The following is an 18,248-nucleotide window of genomic DNA, read 5'->3' on the forward strand; positions in this document are numbered from 1 at the left end:
AGAAGATTTTCTTGAAGACTCCATTTCTGGCTGCTGTCTTCTTACCCTCGATGCAGACTAATCAGTTTGTGTCACAGAACATCAATCAACCCTACAGCATGAGGCTGCCACTACCATACTTCACAGAAGAGATTGTGTTAGTTATATTCTGAGTTTCAGCTCCATTGGAGAATTATTTTGTCTCCCCTTGTCTGAAAACAGGCCAGGGGAGAAACAGGCTGCACGGTAGCACAGTTGGTAGCACTGTTGCCTTGCAGAAAGAAGGTCCTGGGTTTGATTCCTGGCCAGGGGTCTTTCTGCATGCAGTTTGCATGTTCTCTCCAGGTACTCCGGCTCACTCCCACAGTCCAAAAACATGACTGTGAGGTAAAATGGTCTCTCTAAATTCCCCTTCGGTGTGAATGAGTGTGTGCATGGTTGTTTGTTCTGTGTGCGTCTGTGTTGCCCTGCGATGGACTGGCAACCTGTCCAGGGTGTACCCTGCCTCTTAAGACTGCTGGAGATGGGCACCAGCTTCCCCACGACGGAAGAAGCGGTATAGAAAATGACTGACTGATCTGACAATCTCTGTGGTGCTTCTAGCAGGCTGCCATGAGCCTTTTAACAAGGAGGGGGTTCAGAGTCTGGGAACTCCATCATAAAGGCCTGTTTGGTAGACTGTGTTAGTAATGGTTAACATCTGGATAGTCAATCTAAATGAGAACACTTAATTCTTGCCTTGGTGGCAATTTGGTTCCTGGTCACCTCTCTGACCAAGGCCTTTCTTCCCCCACTAAACCAGTTTAGTCAGCCTTTTCTAGTGGTTCTTCACGTATCCAGTTTCTGAAAAATTCAGGGATTTTTTAGGACGTTCAATGTTCCCAACAAATTCTGTGTTCTTCCCCAGATTTTTGGCACAATCTAGTCTTTGAGGTCTGCAAACAATATCTTTGACTTATTCGTCAGCGGGGAGACCCGAGATAGACAAGTGGATGTGCTCAATCTTGGGGACAATCAGTAGAATTCAGAATCACCAGAGCTCAATTGGAAGTGCAGCAAAATGCATGAATACTATTTTTAAAAGTTTTGATTAAATTTAAAAATGTATGAAAATGTGTTTCTCACTGTTATCATGGCCAATTGTGTTTAAACCTTTTAAAGAAAACATTCAAATCCATTTTAGAATGAGTCAATAAAATATAGAAAAGTGAAGGGGTGTGAAAACTTTCTTAGGACACAGTAGTTGTTAAAGTCCCGATTATAATGCACCATTCCTTCTGAATTGTACAAATCATAAATTAAACACAAATTAAACAAACCTGAAGTACCAATGTTTGCTTTAAGTGTTTTTTTTAACAACAAATTGTCGTTTTTCTAGAACATGTCCACATTTTAATGACCTTTAAACCAGCTGATTATTTTCCAGACTGTTTTTTCATCCTGTTATTGTCTTGTCCAGTTCAAAGAGGGGGAAAAATGCACACAGCACCAACACCAGTTCACAATTGTTCTTTATCAAAAAGTCCAACATTTAAAGGAGATCGTAGAAATAATCCAGTCCTTGTCCCATTTCCCATAGAGAAATTCCTGTTCCCAGTTCAGTAGCCAAAGAAGTCCTCATGTGGATTGACTGCAAATAAATTTTAAAAAGTTACATTTCTTACAGTTGTAAACATAATTAATACTAACAAAATAAAAAGTTTACCTTCAGCGAAGGATAGTAAACCACATGCTTTACAGCAGTGCTTCTGGGAGAAGAGAAGAACATTTATTCAGAAATACGAACCTTTTTGTAACGTTTTTCTGATTTATTAACTCTCTACCTTTTGTAACTGAAGTGATGCTCTGCAGAGTTTTCATCCCAGAGAATCTTTGGTCTGTGTTCTCGCAAAATCTCAACATACCTACAGAGATCAGCCAGGAAATAGAAAGTGTTAGAGCTCCTAAAGGTTTTTCCTTATACTCATGCTGCATTAGATTCATCTCAGAAGTTGGAACTTTGATCTGGGAACAGTTTTACACTGTTAAGCTGAGAGTGAGTTGGTGGCAAACCTTTTCACGTTTAATGTGACATTTATCCTTTATCATTTAGCTGAATAAACAAAACCCATTAGAGGGGGAAGAAAAAGCTATAAAATGCTGGTTGCATAACTGTGCCGCCTCTAAAATACTTTGTTGAAGCACCTTTTAATTCAGTTCCAGCATTCAGTCATCTCAAGGTCATAACTGCAATCAATAAAATCTGATTACCTTGAACTAAAGTGTGGCTGTCCAGAAAGGACTTCTTTACATCCTTTAGTCAGCAGAGAGGTCATGAAGGATCTAAATCATAGGTGTCAAACTCAGGCTCATGGCCACATTTAGCCTGCAGTGTAATAACATTTGGCTCACAAGACAATTCCTAATGACAGCTACAGGGTTTGGACAATGAAACTGAAACACCTGTCATTTTAGTGTGGGAGGTTTCATGGCTAAATTGGACCAGCCTGGTAGCCAGTCTTCATTGATTGCACATTGCACCAGTAAGAGCAGAGTGTGAAGGTTCAATTAGCAGGGTAAGAGCACAGTTTTGCTCAAAATATTGAAATGCACACAACATTATGGGTGACATACCAGAGTTCAAAAGAGGACAAATTGTTGGTGCACGTCTTGCTGGCGCATCTGTGACCAAGAGAGCAAGTCTTTGTGATGTATCAAGAGCCACGGTATCCAGGGTAATATCAACATACCACCAAGAAGGATGAACCACATCCAACAGGATTAACTGTGGACGCAAGAGGAAGCTGTCTGAAAGGATGTTCGGGTGCTAACCCGGATTGTATCCAAAAAACAAGGGTTTCATTGTCCAACCCCTGTAGAGCTTGCCTGCTGTTAAGACAGCACATGCACCACCCACACTACAAATCCCTGAATGCTCCGCTGGTGTGTTGGCTCATCAAGCAGGACCCAAAAAGCACTTCCTCTGGTGATATTCAATGACCACCTCCTGTTTCTACCAGTCACACTGGCAGGATAAAGAGAGGCCAGGTACCTTGCTTGGACCAGTGTGCATCAGAGTAGATCAGATTGTAGAAAACCCAGCTAATCCAGAGCATTTATATAAAATGATAATGTCAAAAGCCATTAGTTTTTGGAGAAAATATGTAACACAGACTAAAGCTTGAAGTTTCTCCATAACTGATACAAGGATGAGACAGAAGCTGGTCAGAAAGGTTGTCAAAAACGGTGAAGGAGCCGTAGGAATTTCTGGCCAGAGCTGGTTCTGTTCTACATGTGACAACAATCTTATGTACACTACATACTCAGTTTAATTCATATATTTGGATGAAGGAACCAGGTTGAAATAAGCCTTTCCTTCCAAAGAAAACCTCCAGGCCTGGTTAAACCCTCCAAAAAAACAAAAAAACAACCCTGTGGCAGAATTTGTAATGGTCCGATGAATCCAATCTTGACATTAAGGCCATTAATTCTAAAAAAAAAGTCTGGCACAAAAACACCACATCTCACACCAAAAGAACAGACTACCTACAGAGAAATGTGGTGGTTACGGTATTATGCTGTGGAGTTACATTTCTTCAGTGAAGCTAGACGCTTTTCAAGATGTATGAATACATGAAAAGTTCTAAATAAAACTCAGTTTTGACTGAAAATCTTAAAAGTTGCTAGAAAGCTGAGAGGGTTTTTATTTTTTTCAGCACAAGTCCAAACATCAATGGGATCGCATGAAGAAGGCTGTGGACAAGTAATGTCCTCACAATCTGATAGATTTAGAGAACTTTTGAAAGGTAGAGTGAGCAAATGTTGTCAAGTCATGATTTGTAAGGCTGAAAGACTCATGACAAAGAAGACTCAATGGGGAAATTAAAATCAAAAAGGTGCATAAACATTTTTCTTTACTCTCAATTTTCATCTAATATGCTTGGATACAGCCAAATTATTTAATTACTTTTTGTGGTTCATTCACATCGTGGACGGTCTAAATGACCTGCTGTTGGACAAGTATTGAGTGCATATACTACAGAATACATTGACGTACATCTCAATACGCCTACATTTCTGTATTAAATTTTCTTCATTGGTCTAATAAATCTGAGAACTAAATTTGGTGTTTCTATTAACTGTATTCCATATTTACCAATCTTAAAAAGAAATAATAGTCTGAAATCTATGCAATACATGGCAATCTGAAAGACTACCACTTGGCATTTCTACCTACGTTATGCTGCTAAAAATAAGCCCAACATCTTTCATTCCAATTATAAACTTTAGTGACAGAGATGCAAAAGTAGAAATAACTGATTAACGTTAGTATTTTCTGTGGTTTGCAGCAACAACTCTGAAAGAAAACTCTAAGACTGAAACAAGCAAATTTAACTAGCAAATAACAGTTCAGTATTCCACCTGCAGTTCTATCTCACCTTCCACCCAGGATCGGCTCTGTCCCAAGGCTCGAGAAATCAAGGCCATACAAATTAACTCCAAGCAGGATCTTTTGTCTCCACTGAGTGTTTGGTGCCAGTTGCAGAACACAGTCTCTGATCCAGGGCAGGGGCGAGCTTGGACCCGGTCTGTTAGAATAAAAAGGAATTTCACAAAAGGTCCTTTTTTTTCTGTCAACTTTAAGAAAAACTCATCTACGAACTCACCTGGGTCCACTGGAGTAGTCGTAGGTCATAAGGCTGAATCCATCAACAACCGGAGCCAACTCCTCAAACTCCTCCCTGCCAAACATCCCTGGCTGTCCAGTACTGATAATTACAAGACACAATTGTTTTTCTTCAGCATGATACACTTTCAAGGTTTTTTTTGTTGTTTTGCACAAACTTAGTTGCTGGATATAAACCAATTCACCTCGTCACAGCTGGTGGGATAACAAGTATGCAGTCTAACTCTTTAGCTTTTAAAGTCTCACATATGTGTTTTACCAAGTGAGCAAGCTCCCTGTAATAAAGCAGATTTTAAATATTAGATGTTTGATTAATCTAAAAGCCAAAATGTTAGTGTCTCCAACATTTCAAGAGAGTAACTCACTTTCTTTTGTTTCCGCCCAGCTGACTCCAAAGCTCCAGGGTAAATCCATCGAATCCTTCTGTCTGAAAGGCCACAAAATTCCCATCAGACCGACATCAAGCAAACACTGCGACGTTTCATGGGAGTTATAGATAACCTAATCCACTTATTACCTTCGCCACATCCACCAGTTCATCTGACAGCTCTTCGATTTCATCTTCACTTCCAAACACGCTCACGTAATCCTGGTAGGACCAGCCGTCAAATAATACTCGAGGCACTGGCAATAAACAGAGTTGGAAAAAAATAAACATTTAAGCAACCTTCTGATCTCAAACCACATCCACTAACCCACATTACCAGATCACAGCAGGGATGACATCTACTCACCCACCCTGACTTTTTTGTTTGACTTGTGTACAGCTTTGACCCAGCCTAGAAAGACAAACACATGTTATTTTCATGTTTGCAAATGAAGAGAAATTTCATAGTTGGCAGTTTGTCAGGGAAGTGAATTATCCACCAGCGTCGTGATCGTGGAGTCCTGTAACGTCAAACGTCCCAGGAGCTCGTCGGCGGAGCTGAAGCCAAACTGGAGACATTGACGATAGCTTGGAGCCAAACTGCTTGGCAATATCATAGCCATGGGAATTCCACTGCAGGTTCAGATCAGATGAAAATGAATATATAATAATCCACTGGTTTATCATCATTATCATGTAAACTCACATGTGGAAAAGTTACTTTAAGGCAAGATGTAATAATTTAATGAGCGACATATATTGGCATTTTTGTATACAAAAAATTTAAATAGAATTTTAAATCAAACAGCTTTTAAATCGCAGCTGCTTGGCAAGCATTTGGCTGTAATTTTTTTTTTTTTTATTAGCTTCTTGATTAGTAGGGTGAACACAAGTTTTCTATTTCTCAATTTACAGACACTAATCATGGCCACAATCTTTGAGACTGACAAATCTTGTTTTATACAAACTGTACTGCTTCATAATTAAATCTTTGTCAGAACAGATTGTTCTGTGGTGAAGTTCAGTTTTTAATATTTCATCTTACATATACAAGGTTAATGCAAAGCATCTTTATTTGTTGTATTAAACTTTTCTTTTTGAAATCTTTAAAAATTTGTCCTGGAATAATACATATCAGCTTCAGGGCAAAATCCCTACTAATGATGACCCAGTCTTGCTTTATGAGGGTCCACTTGCTTGACCATAGGTTCTAATCAGGATTAAGATCTGGGGACTTTCCTGGATTCCTGAGCAAGTTAAATATCCCTTTTTACACTCCCTTTCCATAAAAAAAAGTAACCTCCTGAAATTAACAAAGCAAATAGTTTTCTTAAGGAAGGAAACTCAGGAGATTGGGACTAAGCAGCTGCAAAACCTGAAGAAAACCACTGATCTGTGCATCTAATTAGGAGAAAAGGCTTTACATTTTTAGGGAACATAAAGATTGAGCTGTGGAATGATAGGAGGTGGTCTTGAGGTCTGATAAATCCAGATTTACCTTGCTGCAGAGTAATAGTTGCATCAGGATAAGAAGACAACTGCTTGAAGTTATGCAAAGCATTGTTCATCACTGAATTGTTTCTTGATTGTTGGGCAACCTTTCTCTTACAGGATGTTTCATTCCACTTTTTACCCAAGGAATTAGTTTTAGGCATAACAGAGAGTGAGCCCCTTTGGATAGACTCAAAATAATTTATATTCAACACACAAGACTCATGGTAGCTTTCACATCTACTCTGGACTGGTTTCCTCATGTGTCCTAATTAGTGTAAAGGGGCTTAATCTGTGATAAATACCTTTCTTTTTGTCATTTGCTGTACCTTGTTGCAGGATGTTAGTCTGTCATAGATGTTTTTCTTGAAGATAAGGGAGTTTCTCTGGACCTCTTGATACCAGACTAGTGTTGATTAGCCTGTGCCTCAGTGAGTGGAAAAATAACTCTTACACCAGCCTCAGGAACCTCTTTCCTTAAAGTACTGCATGATTAGGTGGACAGTTTTGCTTGTGATAGCTCTGCCTGTGAAGCCCTTTTGATACTGAGTAATGACAGCACCACAGGCTTCCTTGGTTAACAAATGAATGTTTTCACGCACCACTCCCTTTAAAAAGGAGCCACCCTCCAATCTGAATAACAGATTTCCATCAGCTGATGTGTCATGTAAAATTCAACCATGAGATGATTATTGAAATGACAGTAGGGCTAAAAGAATGAAAATGAGGTTTTCCTGGTTATGTTAGTTTTCATCTTTGCAATTAAGTCCTGGTATGTCCTCATAACAACCAAACTTAATGCAAACTGTATGGAGCTAAATTGGGGCCATAGAGTTTGTCTGCAAAAAATGTTTTTGAAACTGAAAAAAATATTTTTGAACCCTAATAAAAAAGATTAGTTTAAAACTACTGTTCAGATTCAAGCTTTTTTTGTTTTTTCAGTTTCAAACTGCTACCCCCTTGGTGTGTCGGGGCGGGACATAGATGACATGGGGTGTGGAACTGACAGCTTATGGCAGGTCATTTTAACATTTATTCAAAGTGCACTCCTCTCTGTTGTTCCATTTGTAGATTACCAAAATAGGATTCTTCCTAGTCAAAATTACATTTTTACTGCTCTCTAAAAAATGCTGGTTTATTTTATCTACCCAAATGCTGGGTTATGAAATGTTTAATTCATTATGAGTTATTTTTATGGGAGTTGGGTTATTTTTGTGCAACCCAAGTGCTGGGTCAAAATCTTTTTCAAAATCCATCAACCCAACATGCATCGGTTGACCCAGCACCTGGGTTGCTTGTGCTTTGAATGTCACGACATGGACAGACATGCTCCACCAGCAATACACCGTGCCCATGACTGTGCCAAACTCTATGCTCCATCCACCATGAGCTCACACATATTAGGAGAACCTGACTGATCATCGAAGCAAGGCAAATCATCAATAAAAGGTTTGTGCACAGTACATATCTAATTCAAAGTGTCGCGTTGTGTTACATATTAAAGTAGTATTTTTTTATTGTCGAGCCGAGTTGGTTGGTTTGGCTAATTACACAGCTAGCCATTTAGCCGTTATCATGGAAGCACACAGGAATACAGTTTTTCTGTTTTGTCATTTGGCAATTTACCAAACGATTTAATGAAACTAGTTCATAATGTACGTGCGCGTAATGTCATATTAATTTTGAGTTTTCCAGCTATCTAGCTGGTTCGGTAGCCAGCAGATTAATTTGCCAGCAAGTTAGTTTACTAGCTAGTATGGGGGGGAACATAACAGTTTTTTGATGCATCTTAAATCTCATTAAAACTTTTCTGCAGCCAAGCTTTTAATCAGATTTCTTCTTTGCGAACAGCACACTACTTTCTAAACTGCAGAAAGACAAAGTTAACGGATTAAATTATTCAGCAGTGCTATATTTTCCATCAAATCGCGCCATTTTTGTTCTGCGGGTGTGTGTGTGCATGCACGTGCTGTTTTGTTGATCAAAGGAGCGGAGGAAGACTGTATGTTGAGCAGACTTTGAACTTAATGTCTGCGCTAATTTAAATGGATTAAATTAAAGCATATAATGAAATACATGTGCTGATCCATCCCCAGCCTGTCCCAGAGAAATAAATCACAGTTCATTTTTGCTTAAGCTTTTTTTGTGTTTGTTTCAGATGAATGGACAGCTTTGTCATCAACACTTTGACAGAGTGGCAGCTGGCAGACCTTGTAGAAAGATTTAAAAGGGAAGAAAAATATTTTTCCCTTGTCCACAGCATTTCAAGTCTGCATTGCTACTCATAGAAATAATTTGGGAGTTGACTGCATTCCTTTTTGTTCATCTCTGCTGCTAGCCTTCTGACAATTTCATATTAATCTCGAAAAACATCTTCAGAGTGACGAATACGCTAATAAACTGTCTAATATGTCACCTGAGTGCCTGCAGTGTACAGAGGCCTGTGGAGTTTAGTTTCTGTGAGTTTACTAAGGTGCTAAGTGTTAGCATGTGGCGCTGCTATCCTTGTTTACTGTTGTGAGTCCTTCCTCCGCCTGCTCTAAAGTGCACTATTCTAGCAGCTTAAAAATCCAGTTTCTTAAAAAACAGATGAAATGAAATCTGTTTTGTCCAAATGGTTCAGGTTAAAGTATAATACTTCATTAGAGAACAACACACCGTGTATAGTGTTAGGAGTAGTGATGTGTACATGCCCTTAGTCAAAGCACACAGGATAGTGTTAGGAGTATACTATACTGTGTGTGTCTGCATGTGTGTGTGGGGCTTAGAAAAAAAATTTCAGTCAAAAAATTTGTTTTCCCTTTAACCTATGTAACTACTCTTTTTAAAAAACAATCATTTGGTCCAAGGCATCCAGACCTTACCCCTACGTCCTGACTCTGGAAAATGATGATCAGCATGCCTCTCAGGCCTTTGTCATCAATGTAGGACAAGCGTTTGTCTGCTTCAAGGCATTCTTTATCTTAGACATTAAATACCCAAAGCAGTGTGAACGTGTGTAGGAATTCCTGTGTAATGCAGTCTATGAAATGCCAGGAGGGGAGTCCAAACTGCTAAATTTTCTTCAAACTAGAATACTTGCTTGCCAGTAGAGCAGATGGCCTCAGGGACCGCTTGTTACTACCAGTTTGACCACTAGGCCTGTTAACTGTTGTCAGTTGTCATGCATTGCTGTGCACTGTTTTAACGACACTAGTTTGAACTGTTCCATAATTAACTGCAACCTTTATTGTGGGTATTAATAAATGTCAAGGCGGTGGCTTGTAAAGATTCCAGAATTTTGTTTCTTGCATAATGTATGCTTTGCATGACCAAATCTAGCATGTATTTTGTTATACAAAGGTTGGACAATGAAACTGAAACACCTGGTTTTAGAGCACAATAATTTATTAGTATGGTGTAGGGCCTCCTTTTGCGGCCAATACAGCATCAATTTATCTTGGGAATGACATATACAAGTCCTGCACAGTGGTCAGATGGATTTTAAGCCATTCTTCTTGCAGGATAGTGGCCAGGTCACTACGTGATACTGGTGGAGGAAAACGTTTCCTGACTCGCTCCTCCAAAACACCCCAAAGTGGCTCAATAATATTTAGATCTGGTGACTGTGCAGGCCATGGGAGATGTTCCACTTCACTTTCATGTTCATCAAACCAATCTTTCACCAGTCTTGCTGTGTGTATTGGTGCATTGTCATCCTGATACACGGCACCGCCTTCAGGATACAATGTTTGAACCGTTGGATGCACATGGTCCTCAAGAATGGTTCGGTAGTCCTTGGCAGTGACGCGCCCATCTAGCACAAGTATTGGGCCAAGGGAATGCCATGATATGGCAGCCCAAACCATCACTGATCCACCCCATGCTTCACTCTGGGCATGCAACAGTCTGGGTGGTACGCTTCTTTGGGGCTTCTCCACACCATAACTCTCCCGGATGGATGTGGTTCGTCCTTCTTGGTGGTATCCTGACATTACCCTGGATACCGTGGCTCTTGATACATCGCAAAGACTCGCTGTCTTGGTCACAGATGCGCCAGCAAGACGTGCACCAACAATTTGTCCTCTTTTGAACTCTGGTATGTCACCCATAATGTTGTGTGCATTTCAATATTTTGAGCAAAACTGTGCTCTTACCCTGCTAATTGAACCTTCACACTCTGCTCTTACTGGTGCAATGTGCAATCAATGAAGACTGGCTACCAGGCTGGTCCAATTTAGCCATGAAACCTCCCACACCAAAATGACAGGTGTTTCGGTTTCATTGTCCAACCCCTGTAGATTTGTAGTTGAACATTGTTATAGATATGGGTAGTCTATTGCAAATTTATTTTCCTAAAGATTGTACTGTGATATGTTAGAATTAATCTGGCATATTGGTTAATTTTAGCAAGCATTTGGATAGATTATTAAACAAATGTATGCAGCGAGTGAAAAAACCAAGACATTTTAGTTAATTTGACCTAGCTTTTAGGGCAGAGTATATAACAAATGTGTGGTTTAATTTACCCATATTTGCAGTTAATTTGACCCAGAATTTGGGTGGAATATTTTAACCCATCTGTCGGGTTATAATGGACCAACCCATCTTGCTGGGTCAAATTAACTACTGCTAGGCTGTAGCTATAATAGCCCAGCGGTTCAGTTGGAAATAACCCAAATTGGGTTATTTTTAACCCAAATGTTTTTAGTGTGAATCAGAACTGTAATTATAGATTTCCTCAATTACCTTTTTGCCAGCAGAAACTTAATTTCAGGATATCAAAAAATAAAATTGTACTAGTAAGAATTAAGTTTCAGATACCTATAAATCTTGACAAATTCAAAGTGGCCATTTTAACATTTATTAGCTTGACTGAATATGTATTTCAGATATCTTAAATAAACCTCTACTTATCTAAAATGAACATACCAGATATCTTGAATATAATTCTTGCTAGTACCAATGATGTCACTTTTCCCATTCATGTGTATTGGGCTTTTACTTCCATCTAAAATGAACATTCTGGGTGTCTAATAATGAATTCTTACCAGGAACCAACTCTAATTTCAGATCTCCATAATCCACTTAATACTAGTCATCATAACAATTTCAGATATCAAAAATGAAGAAAACATTCCAGATATCTACAATATTATTTCTACTAGTAGAAATGTCATTAATTAAATTCAGTCAGTCAGTCAGTCATTTTCTACCGCTTATTCCATAGTGGGTCGCGGGGGAGCTGGTGCCTATCTCCAGCAGTCTATGGGCGAGAGGCAGGGTACACCCTGGACAGATCGCCAGTCCATCGCAGGGCAAATTCAATAATTTAATTCAATTCAATTCAGTTTTATTTATATAGCGCCGATTCACAACACATGTCGTCTCAAGGCACTTTACAAAGTCAATTCAATCGAATCATACAGATTCCAAGTCAGGTACATACATTCCAATTAATCCTAACTATCCAACAGTGCAGTCAGATTCAGTTATTTATTCAAATTGGTTAAAAAGTTTTTCTATCTGAGGAAACCCAGCAGATTGCATCGAGCCAGTGACCTGCAGCTCTCACTGCTCCTGAATGAGCATGTAGAGACAGTGGACAGTCGCTGGCATTGGCTTTGCAGCAATACCTCACAGATATCAACTACTGATTATATGACTAGTTAAAATGGAATTTCAGATATATGAAATTTTAATATTGCCTTTACAAAATGGAATTATTGATATAATATTAACTATATATGTATATATAAAAATTGAGCAAGTTCTCAACCAGCCAATTTGTGGCAACAGAGAGCGTGGATCGATAGACAGTTGTGTCAAGAATCTGAAGAAGTTCTCTCCTTGTCCGTTTCCATGTTAACACGTCTAGAGGGAAAAATACACAGACTGTGTTAGAAAGCGGGAAAAACAACTTCCTGCATGAGGTGTTCAAAAAAGTCCCACTCATACATGTCCAAACCTTGCATCAATGATCAATTACATATATGTGGTCGTTTCTAATTTGATATACGTAAAATCAGTTATAGATAGGAAGAATGGCAATTATGGATATCCACAACTAAATTGTTCCTAGTAAAAACTGCAGTGCAATGACATTTTTACTAGTAAAAATATATTTTTGATGTTAGAAATAATATTGTAGATATCTGGAATGTTTTCTTCATTTTTGATATCTGAAATAGTCATTATGACTAGTATTAGAGTTAATCTTTGTAAGAATTAAATTTTAGACATTCAGAATGTTAACTTTAGATAGGAGGAATGTCATTTCAGATATCCAGAAGTAAAAGCCCAATACACATGAATGGGAAAAGTGACATCATTGGTACTAGTAAAAATTATATTCAAGATATGTGGTATGTTCATTTTAGATAGGAAGAATTTTATTTAAGACATCTGAAATACATATTCAGTCAAGCTAATAAATGTTAAAACGGCCACTTTGAATTTGTCAAGATTTATAAGTATCTGAAACTTAATTCTTACTAGTACAATTTTATTTTTTGATATCCTGAAATTAAGTTTCTTCTGGCAAAAATGTAATTGAGGAAATCTATAATTACAGTTCTGACTAGTAGGAGGGTAATTTTGACTAGGAAGAATCCTATTTTAGTGATCTACAAATAAAACAACAGAGATGAGTGCGCTTTGAATAAATGTTTAAATGATCGCTGTCAACCGTCGCGTGTTTCGCAGGTTGGTCGCTCCTATAAGTCCATGTTTCAGCACTTATTGGGAGGAAGTGGACTCTTTGAGGGCCGATGTGGAGCAGCTCAAGCCTCTACTCAAAGCCCCAGAACCCACGCCTGCCTTCCAAGCAGCAGCAGCTTGGGAGTCGGGGGAGGATCTGGAGGATGATGGAATCTCTGTGAGGGCCATGAATTCAGAGTTCCAGTCCCTCGAGAACCAGGGAGACCCCTTCCCAGACCCTCGGGATCGGGAGGGGGATCCCCCGAGTATTAGAGAAAATGATGGGTTAGGTAATTCCCTCGGGAGTTCAGTTAGCTCTGGCACAAGGGAGTAACCCTGCCCGGGCAATTATTTTGGCAGCCTTGGCCAAGGTCGACCTAGACGATGCACCCGTGGCCCGGCCAATGGGAAACCCATTTTTTCGCCTTCTTGGAAGAGCTTCAGCGCTGCTGGAGGGATCCTAGAAGGTTCTCCCACCATGGTCGAGACGCACGGATCCTGGCGTGCATGCGCAATCCTGGGGATCATGGTCTGGACCGCATGCCCCCTGTGGATCACTGCATCGCATCACTGGTTCTTTCCCCAGATGAGGCGCTCAGGGAGAGGGCCCGCTGTCCAAGCGCCCAGGGTCGGGTGACAGACGACTTTTTGTGCCGTGCCCACGACATTGCAGCTCGTATGGCACGCATTGGCAATTCCCTCTCAGTCCTCCTGTTGGCACAGTCCCAGATGCTGCCGGTGCATGACGGGAGTAGCACTGGGCGACACAAATGACGCGGCCCTCCAGGCCTTTGGACTCATGTCCAGGGAACTCGATTGCCTTTTGTCCACTCTGGTGGTCACCCGACACCAGGTCTGGTTGGCACAGGCCCAGATCTCGGATGACTGTAGGCAGAGCTTGCGGAGGCTGCCAGTGGTACCGGGCCAGCTGTTTGGACCAGAGGCCGAGAGAGCACTGGAGCGCCGTCGGCAGTCCAGCCAGGCCCCTGAGCCTTGGAGTGGTCGCAGCGGGGCCATGGGACTCCTTGCTCCGCAGCCCAGGAGACGTGACGTACGGGACCCATGGCATCAGTTTTGGACCGCCACTTCCACACAGTTTGCGCAGCCGCGCTGTGGCGGGAGCTTGGCGGCAGCCCGGGGTGGAACGGGCACCAACTCGCGGGGCTCTGGCGGGCCCGGACCGGAGCCGGCGCCCCCTCAGAGGCCAAAGCAGGCGGCAGAGGGCGGCCTGAGGGCTGCAGGCCGACGGCGGGGAGGTTTTCACAACGGCACCTGGGCCTATTGGGAAACCCACTGCAGGGATGCGTGGGTGTTAAGAACTGTGTCCCAAGGGTACAGGCTGCAGTTCCGCCGTCGGCCTCCACCCCCATCAGGGTGACCCCCGTCACAGATCCTGCACGAACTGCGATCTTGCTGCAGGAAACAAAGACTCTGCTGGACAAGGAGGCCATAGTGGTGGTCCCGCCACATTCGCAGGTCGACGGGTTTTACTCAACCTATTTCCTGATTCCAAAGAAGGACGGTTCCCTTCGGCCGGTGTTGGACCTCAGGGGGCTGAACCAGTTTTTGAAGGTGCTGCCATTTCGGATGCTCCGCACCTGCGATGTCCTTCGGGTAATCTGTCCAGGTGAGTGGTTTACATCCGTAGACCTGAAGGATGCGTACATGTTCTGATCCACCCAGGACACAGGAAGTATCTGCGATTCGCCTTCCACGGCATGGCTTACGAGTTTTCGGTCCTGCCATCTGGCCTTTCTTTAGCTCCTCGGATTTTCACGGGGTGCATGAAGGCGGTCCTAAGCCCTCTGTGCCTGTCAGGATTAAAGATCCTGCCATATTTGGACAAGTGGCTCATCTGTGCCCCCGCGCCGGCGGGACGGATCAGGCAACGTCAAAGGTCCTGGCCCATGTCAGAGCACTGGGGATAGCAAAACCATCAGAAGAGTTCTCTCATCCCAGCCCAGCAGGTGGTCTTTATCGGCATGGCCTTGGATTCAGTGGTCATGCTGGCTCAGCTGACCTCGGACAGGGTGGACAGGATTCAGTCCCTGCTCCAGTCTTTTTGAGCGGGTGTGGCACCCCCAGTCAAACTGTGGCTGAGACTGTTGGGGATGCTGGTGGTGGCCTCAGCTCTGACTCCTCTGAGGTTGCTTTATCTTCGGCCCTTGCAGAGGTGGTTCAACAGCCTCCACATGGACCCCAGGTTGCGCCAGCAGGTCAAGGTGCGGGTTACATCCGGCTGCGCAGTGCTCCTCTGTCGCTGGCGGGACAGAGCATATCTGCAGCGTGGAATCCCCCTCAGTACGGTCCCCGCAAGGTGACTACGGACGCATCACCTAAAGGAAGGGGAGCAGTGTGGCAGTGCAGGTCTGTCCATGGGCTGTGGGGGCCTCCGGGGTGCAAGGAGGCTGCGCCCCCCGTTACAGAGACCGGCGGCAGCATGGGACCTCCTACTTGTGTTGAAGGCCCTGAGTGGGCCACCTTTTGAGCCTATGTGTGCTGCCCCACTGGTGTCGGTTAAGACTGCTTTTTTGTTGGCAGTAACAACAGCCAAGCGGGTCAATGAGCTCCACGCACTCGCCATCACCCCTACCTGCCTGCGTTGGAAGGCAGGTGGGTCCGGGATAATGCTGTGGCCGAACATAGCCTTTCTCCCCAAGGTTCTGCCCCCAGGCTACATGAATACAGCCATTGAAATGGGGGCATACTGCCCTCGCCCGTTTCAGTCCGAGGAACAGAGGCTGGCTAACACGCTGTGCCCGGTCCGGGGATTGCGGCTGTACATGGTGGCTACAGGCGCTATTCGCCAGTCGGACCAGCTGTTTGTGTGCCACGGGGGACAGGACAGGGGACGAGCCCTTTCTAAGCACAGGCTGGGTCGTAGATGCTATTGCGCTGGCTTATGAGTCTGTGAGGGCAGCTGCCCCAACTGGTGCTGTGTGCCATTCCACCAGGAGTGTGTCTACGTCCTGGGCGTCACTGAGGGGCATGCCGCTGGGGGATATCTGCGCGGCGGCGTCATGGGCAACACCTTGCACGTTTGCACGCTTCTACCGCCTCAATGTGGCACATGAGTCCGCACTGGCCTCGACTATCCTGCCTCTGGCCCCTTCTACTAACTGAGAGGTGGGTGACTACTGCATTCCTCGTGACATTGCTGGCATAAGTCATCCACTTTGTTTACTGCCACTGGCAGTCATCCAGGAATTCACAGAACCATAGTTACAGCGTAACTTCCGTTTGAAACTGAAAAAAAGCTTGACTCTGAACATTAGTTTTAAAAAATTCTTTTCACTTTTAAATCTTTTTTTCAGCTTCAAAAATATTTTTCAGTTTCACATCTTTTTTTTCTCAGTTTCAAATCTTTTTTTTCCCAGTTTCAAATATTTTTTTTTTCCAGTTTCAAATATTTTTTTTCCCAGTTTCAAATCTTTTTTTTCCCAGTTTCAAATCTTTTTTTCCCAGTTTCAAATCCTTTTTTCCCCAGTTTCAAATCCTTTTTTTCCCAGTTTCAAATCCTTTTTTTTCCCCAGTTTCAAATCCTTTTTTTTTTCCCAGTTTCAAATCTTTTTTTTTTCCCAGTTTCAAATCCTTTTTTTCCCAGTTTCAAATCCTTTTTTTTTTCCCAGTTTCAAATCCTTTTTTTCCCAGTTTCAAATCCTTTTTTTTTTCCCAGTTTCAAATCCTTTTTTTTTTTCCCAGTTTCAAATCCTTTTTTTTTTCCCAGTTTCAAATCCTTTTTTTTTTTCCCAGTTTCAAATCCTTTTTTTTTTTCCCAGTTTCAAATCCTTTTTTTTTCCCAGTTTCAAATCCTTTTTTTTTCCCAGTTTCAAATCCTTTTTTTTTTTCCCAGTTTCAAATCCTTTTTTTTTTCCCAGTTTCAAATCCTTTTTTTTTTTTCCCAGTTTCAAATCCTTTTTTTTTTTCCCAGTTTCAAATCCTTTTTTTTTCCCAGTTTCAAATCCTTTTTTTTTCCCAGTTTCAAATCCTTTTTTTTTCCCAGTTTCAAATCCTTTTTTTTTCCCAGTTTCAAATCCTTTTTTTTTCCCAGTTTCAAATCCTTTTTTTTCCCCAGTTTCAAATCCTTTTTTTTTCCCAGTTTCAAATCCTTTTTTTTTTTCAGTTTCAAAAAAAACTTTTCGGACAAACTTTATGGCCCCAAATTAGCTCCATAAAACTGCCCCAACAATACTATGTACAGTCTGTAAAAACAAGATTTCAGTCTGTCTCAAAACTTCTGGGTACCGCTGTAGTACCATGCCAAACTTTTTATTTCCAGGCATTTCTCTGTTAACCCTTTAGAGAAGCATGATTTATAAAAGAATGCACAATACGTCTTAGTAATAATGTGAGATGCTAATTTTAATTGTTCAAAGTTGTAGGCAACAATCTGATCACACTTGTTTAAATGCAGACTTACAGGCGTGATATATGCCAGCACTGGTCCGTCAAATGTCTTCTTGCAATGACCACAAAATCTCCTTTCTTCCTTCACTATGTCCTTCCATTGCACATCTGCTACAACAAGGCCTCTGTCTAGCACAGAAAACTCAGCTGGAGAGCTCTAAAGGTGAAATAAAGAAAAGCATAACGTTTCGGGTGTTTTGCAAAAGCCTCGAGTATTTGCACCTGCACCAAAATAAGAAGTCCTCACTCATTCACAGGTAGAGAGCAGATGTTACGTACCTTGGCTTCAACTTTCTGCAACTTCTTTGCATCCGTTTTAGACAGAGTGGCACCGACAAGCCGGCAGATAGAGGTGGCATGCAGAAGAAATATTAACGTAGACCTCATTTTTGAAAATTCAGTTAATATTTATCTGTCAGTAAAAGTGCTTTCTTCTCTCCTATCTGCCACAGATGGAGCTGAATAAAAATCAGCATGTCCTGGTGTGTAACGTCACATGAACCAGCAACCGCAAATGGTACGGTTAATATTCACCCCTTGGAAAAAGAACAATAAATACGAATATATTATTTACGGACTGCCACAGATTGAAGACTTAGCTCAACGTGTTGGTGGAGCGTCACCACGGCTAGGTAACTTCCGCGTTTGGTGGTTTTCAAA

At 41.8% G+C, this 18,248-nt stretch overlaps 1 protein-coding gene across 1 annotated transcript; it reads right to left on the bottom strand.

The window, feature by feature from the left end:
• Positions 1-1,473: 1,473 nt before the first annotated feature.
• On the bottom strand, positions 1,474-18,219 carry chid1 (chitinase domain containing 1). The gene is made up of 12 exons (XM_047388148.1): positions 17,868-18,219; positions 17,602-17,745; positions 5,513-5,645; positions 5,380-5,424; positions 5,163-5,269; positions 5,011-5,072; positions 4,831-4,920; positions 4,626-4,727; positions 4,398-4,547; positions 1,803-1,883; positions 1,685-1,727; positions 1,474-1,609 (listed from the first exon to the last, which is right to left on the bottom strand). The coding sequence occupies exons 1-12, from the start codon at positions 17,973-17,975 to the stop codon at positions 1,511-1,513; spliced, it is 1,164 nt and encodes a 387-aa protein (XP_047244104.1). The 5' UTR covers positions 17,976-18,219; the 3' UTR covers positions 1,474-1,510.
• Positions 18,220-18,248: the final 29 nt, after the last annotated feature.

Source organism: Girardinichthys multiradiatus, chromosome 2 (genome assembly GCF_021462225.1).
Source record: "Girardinichthys multiradiatus isolate DD_20200921_A chromosome 2, DD_fGirMul_XY1, whole genome shotgun sequence".
NCBI lineage: Eukaryota > Metazoa > Chordata > Actinopteri > Cyprinodontiformes > Goodeidae > Girardinichthys > Girardinichthys multiradiatus.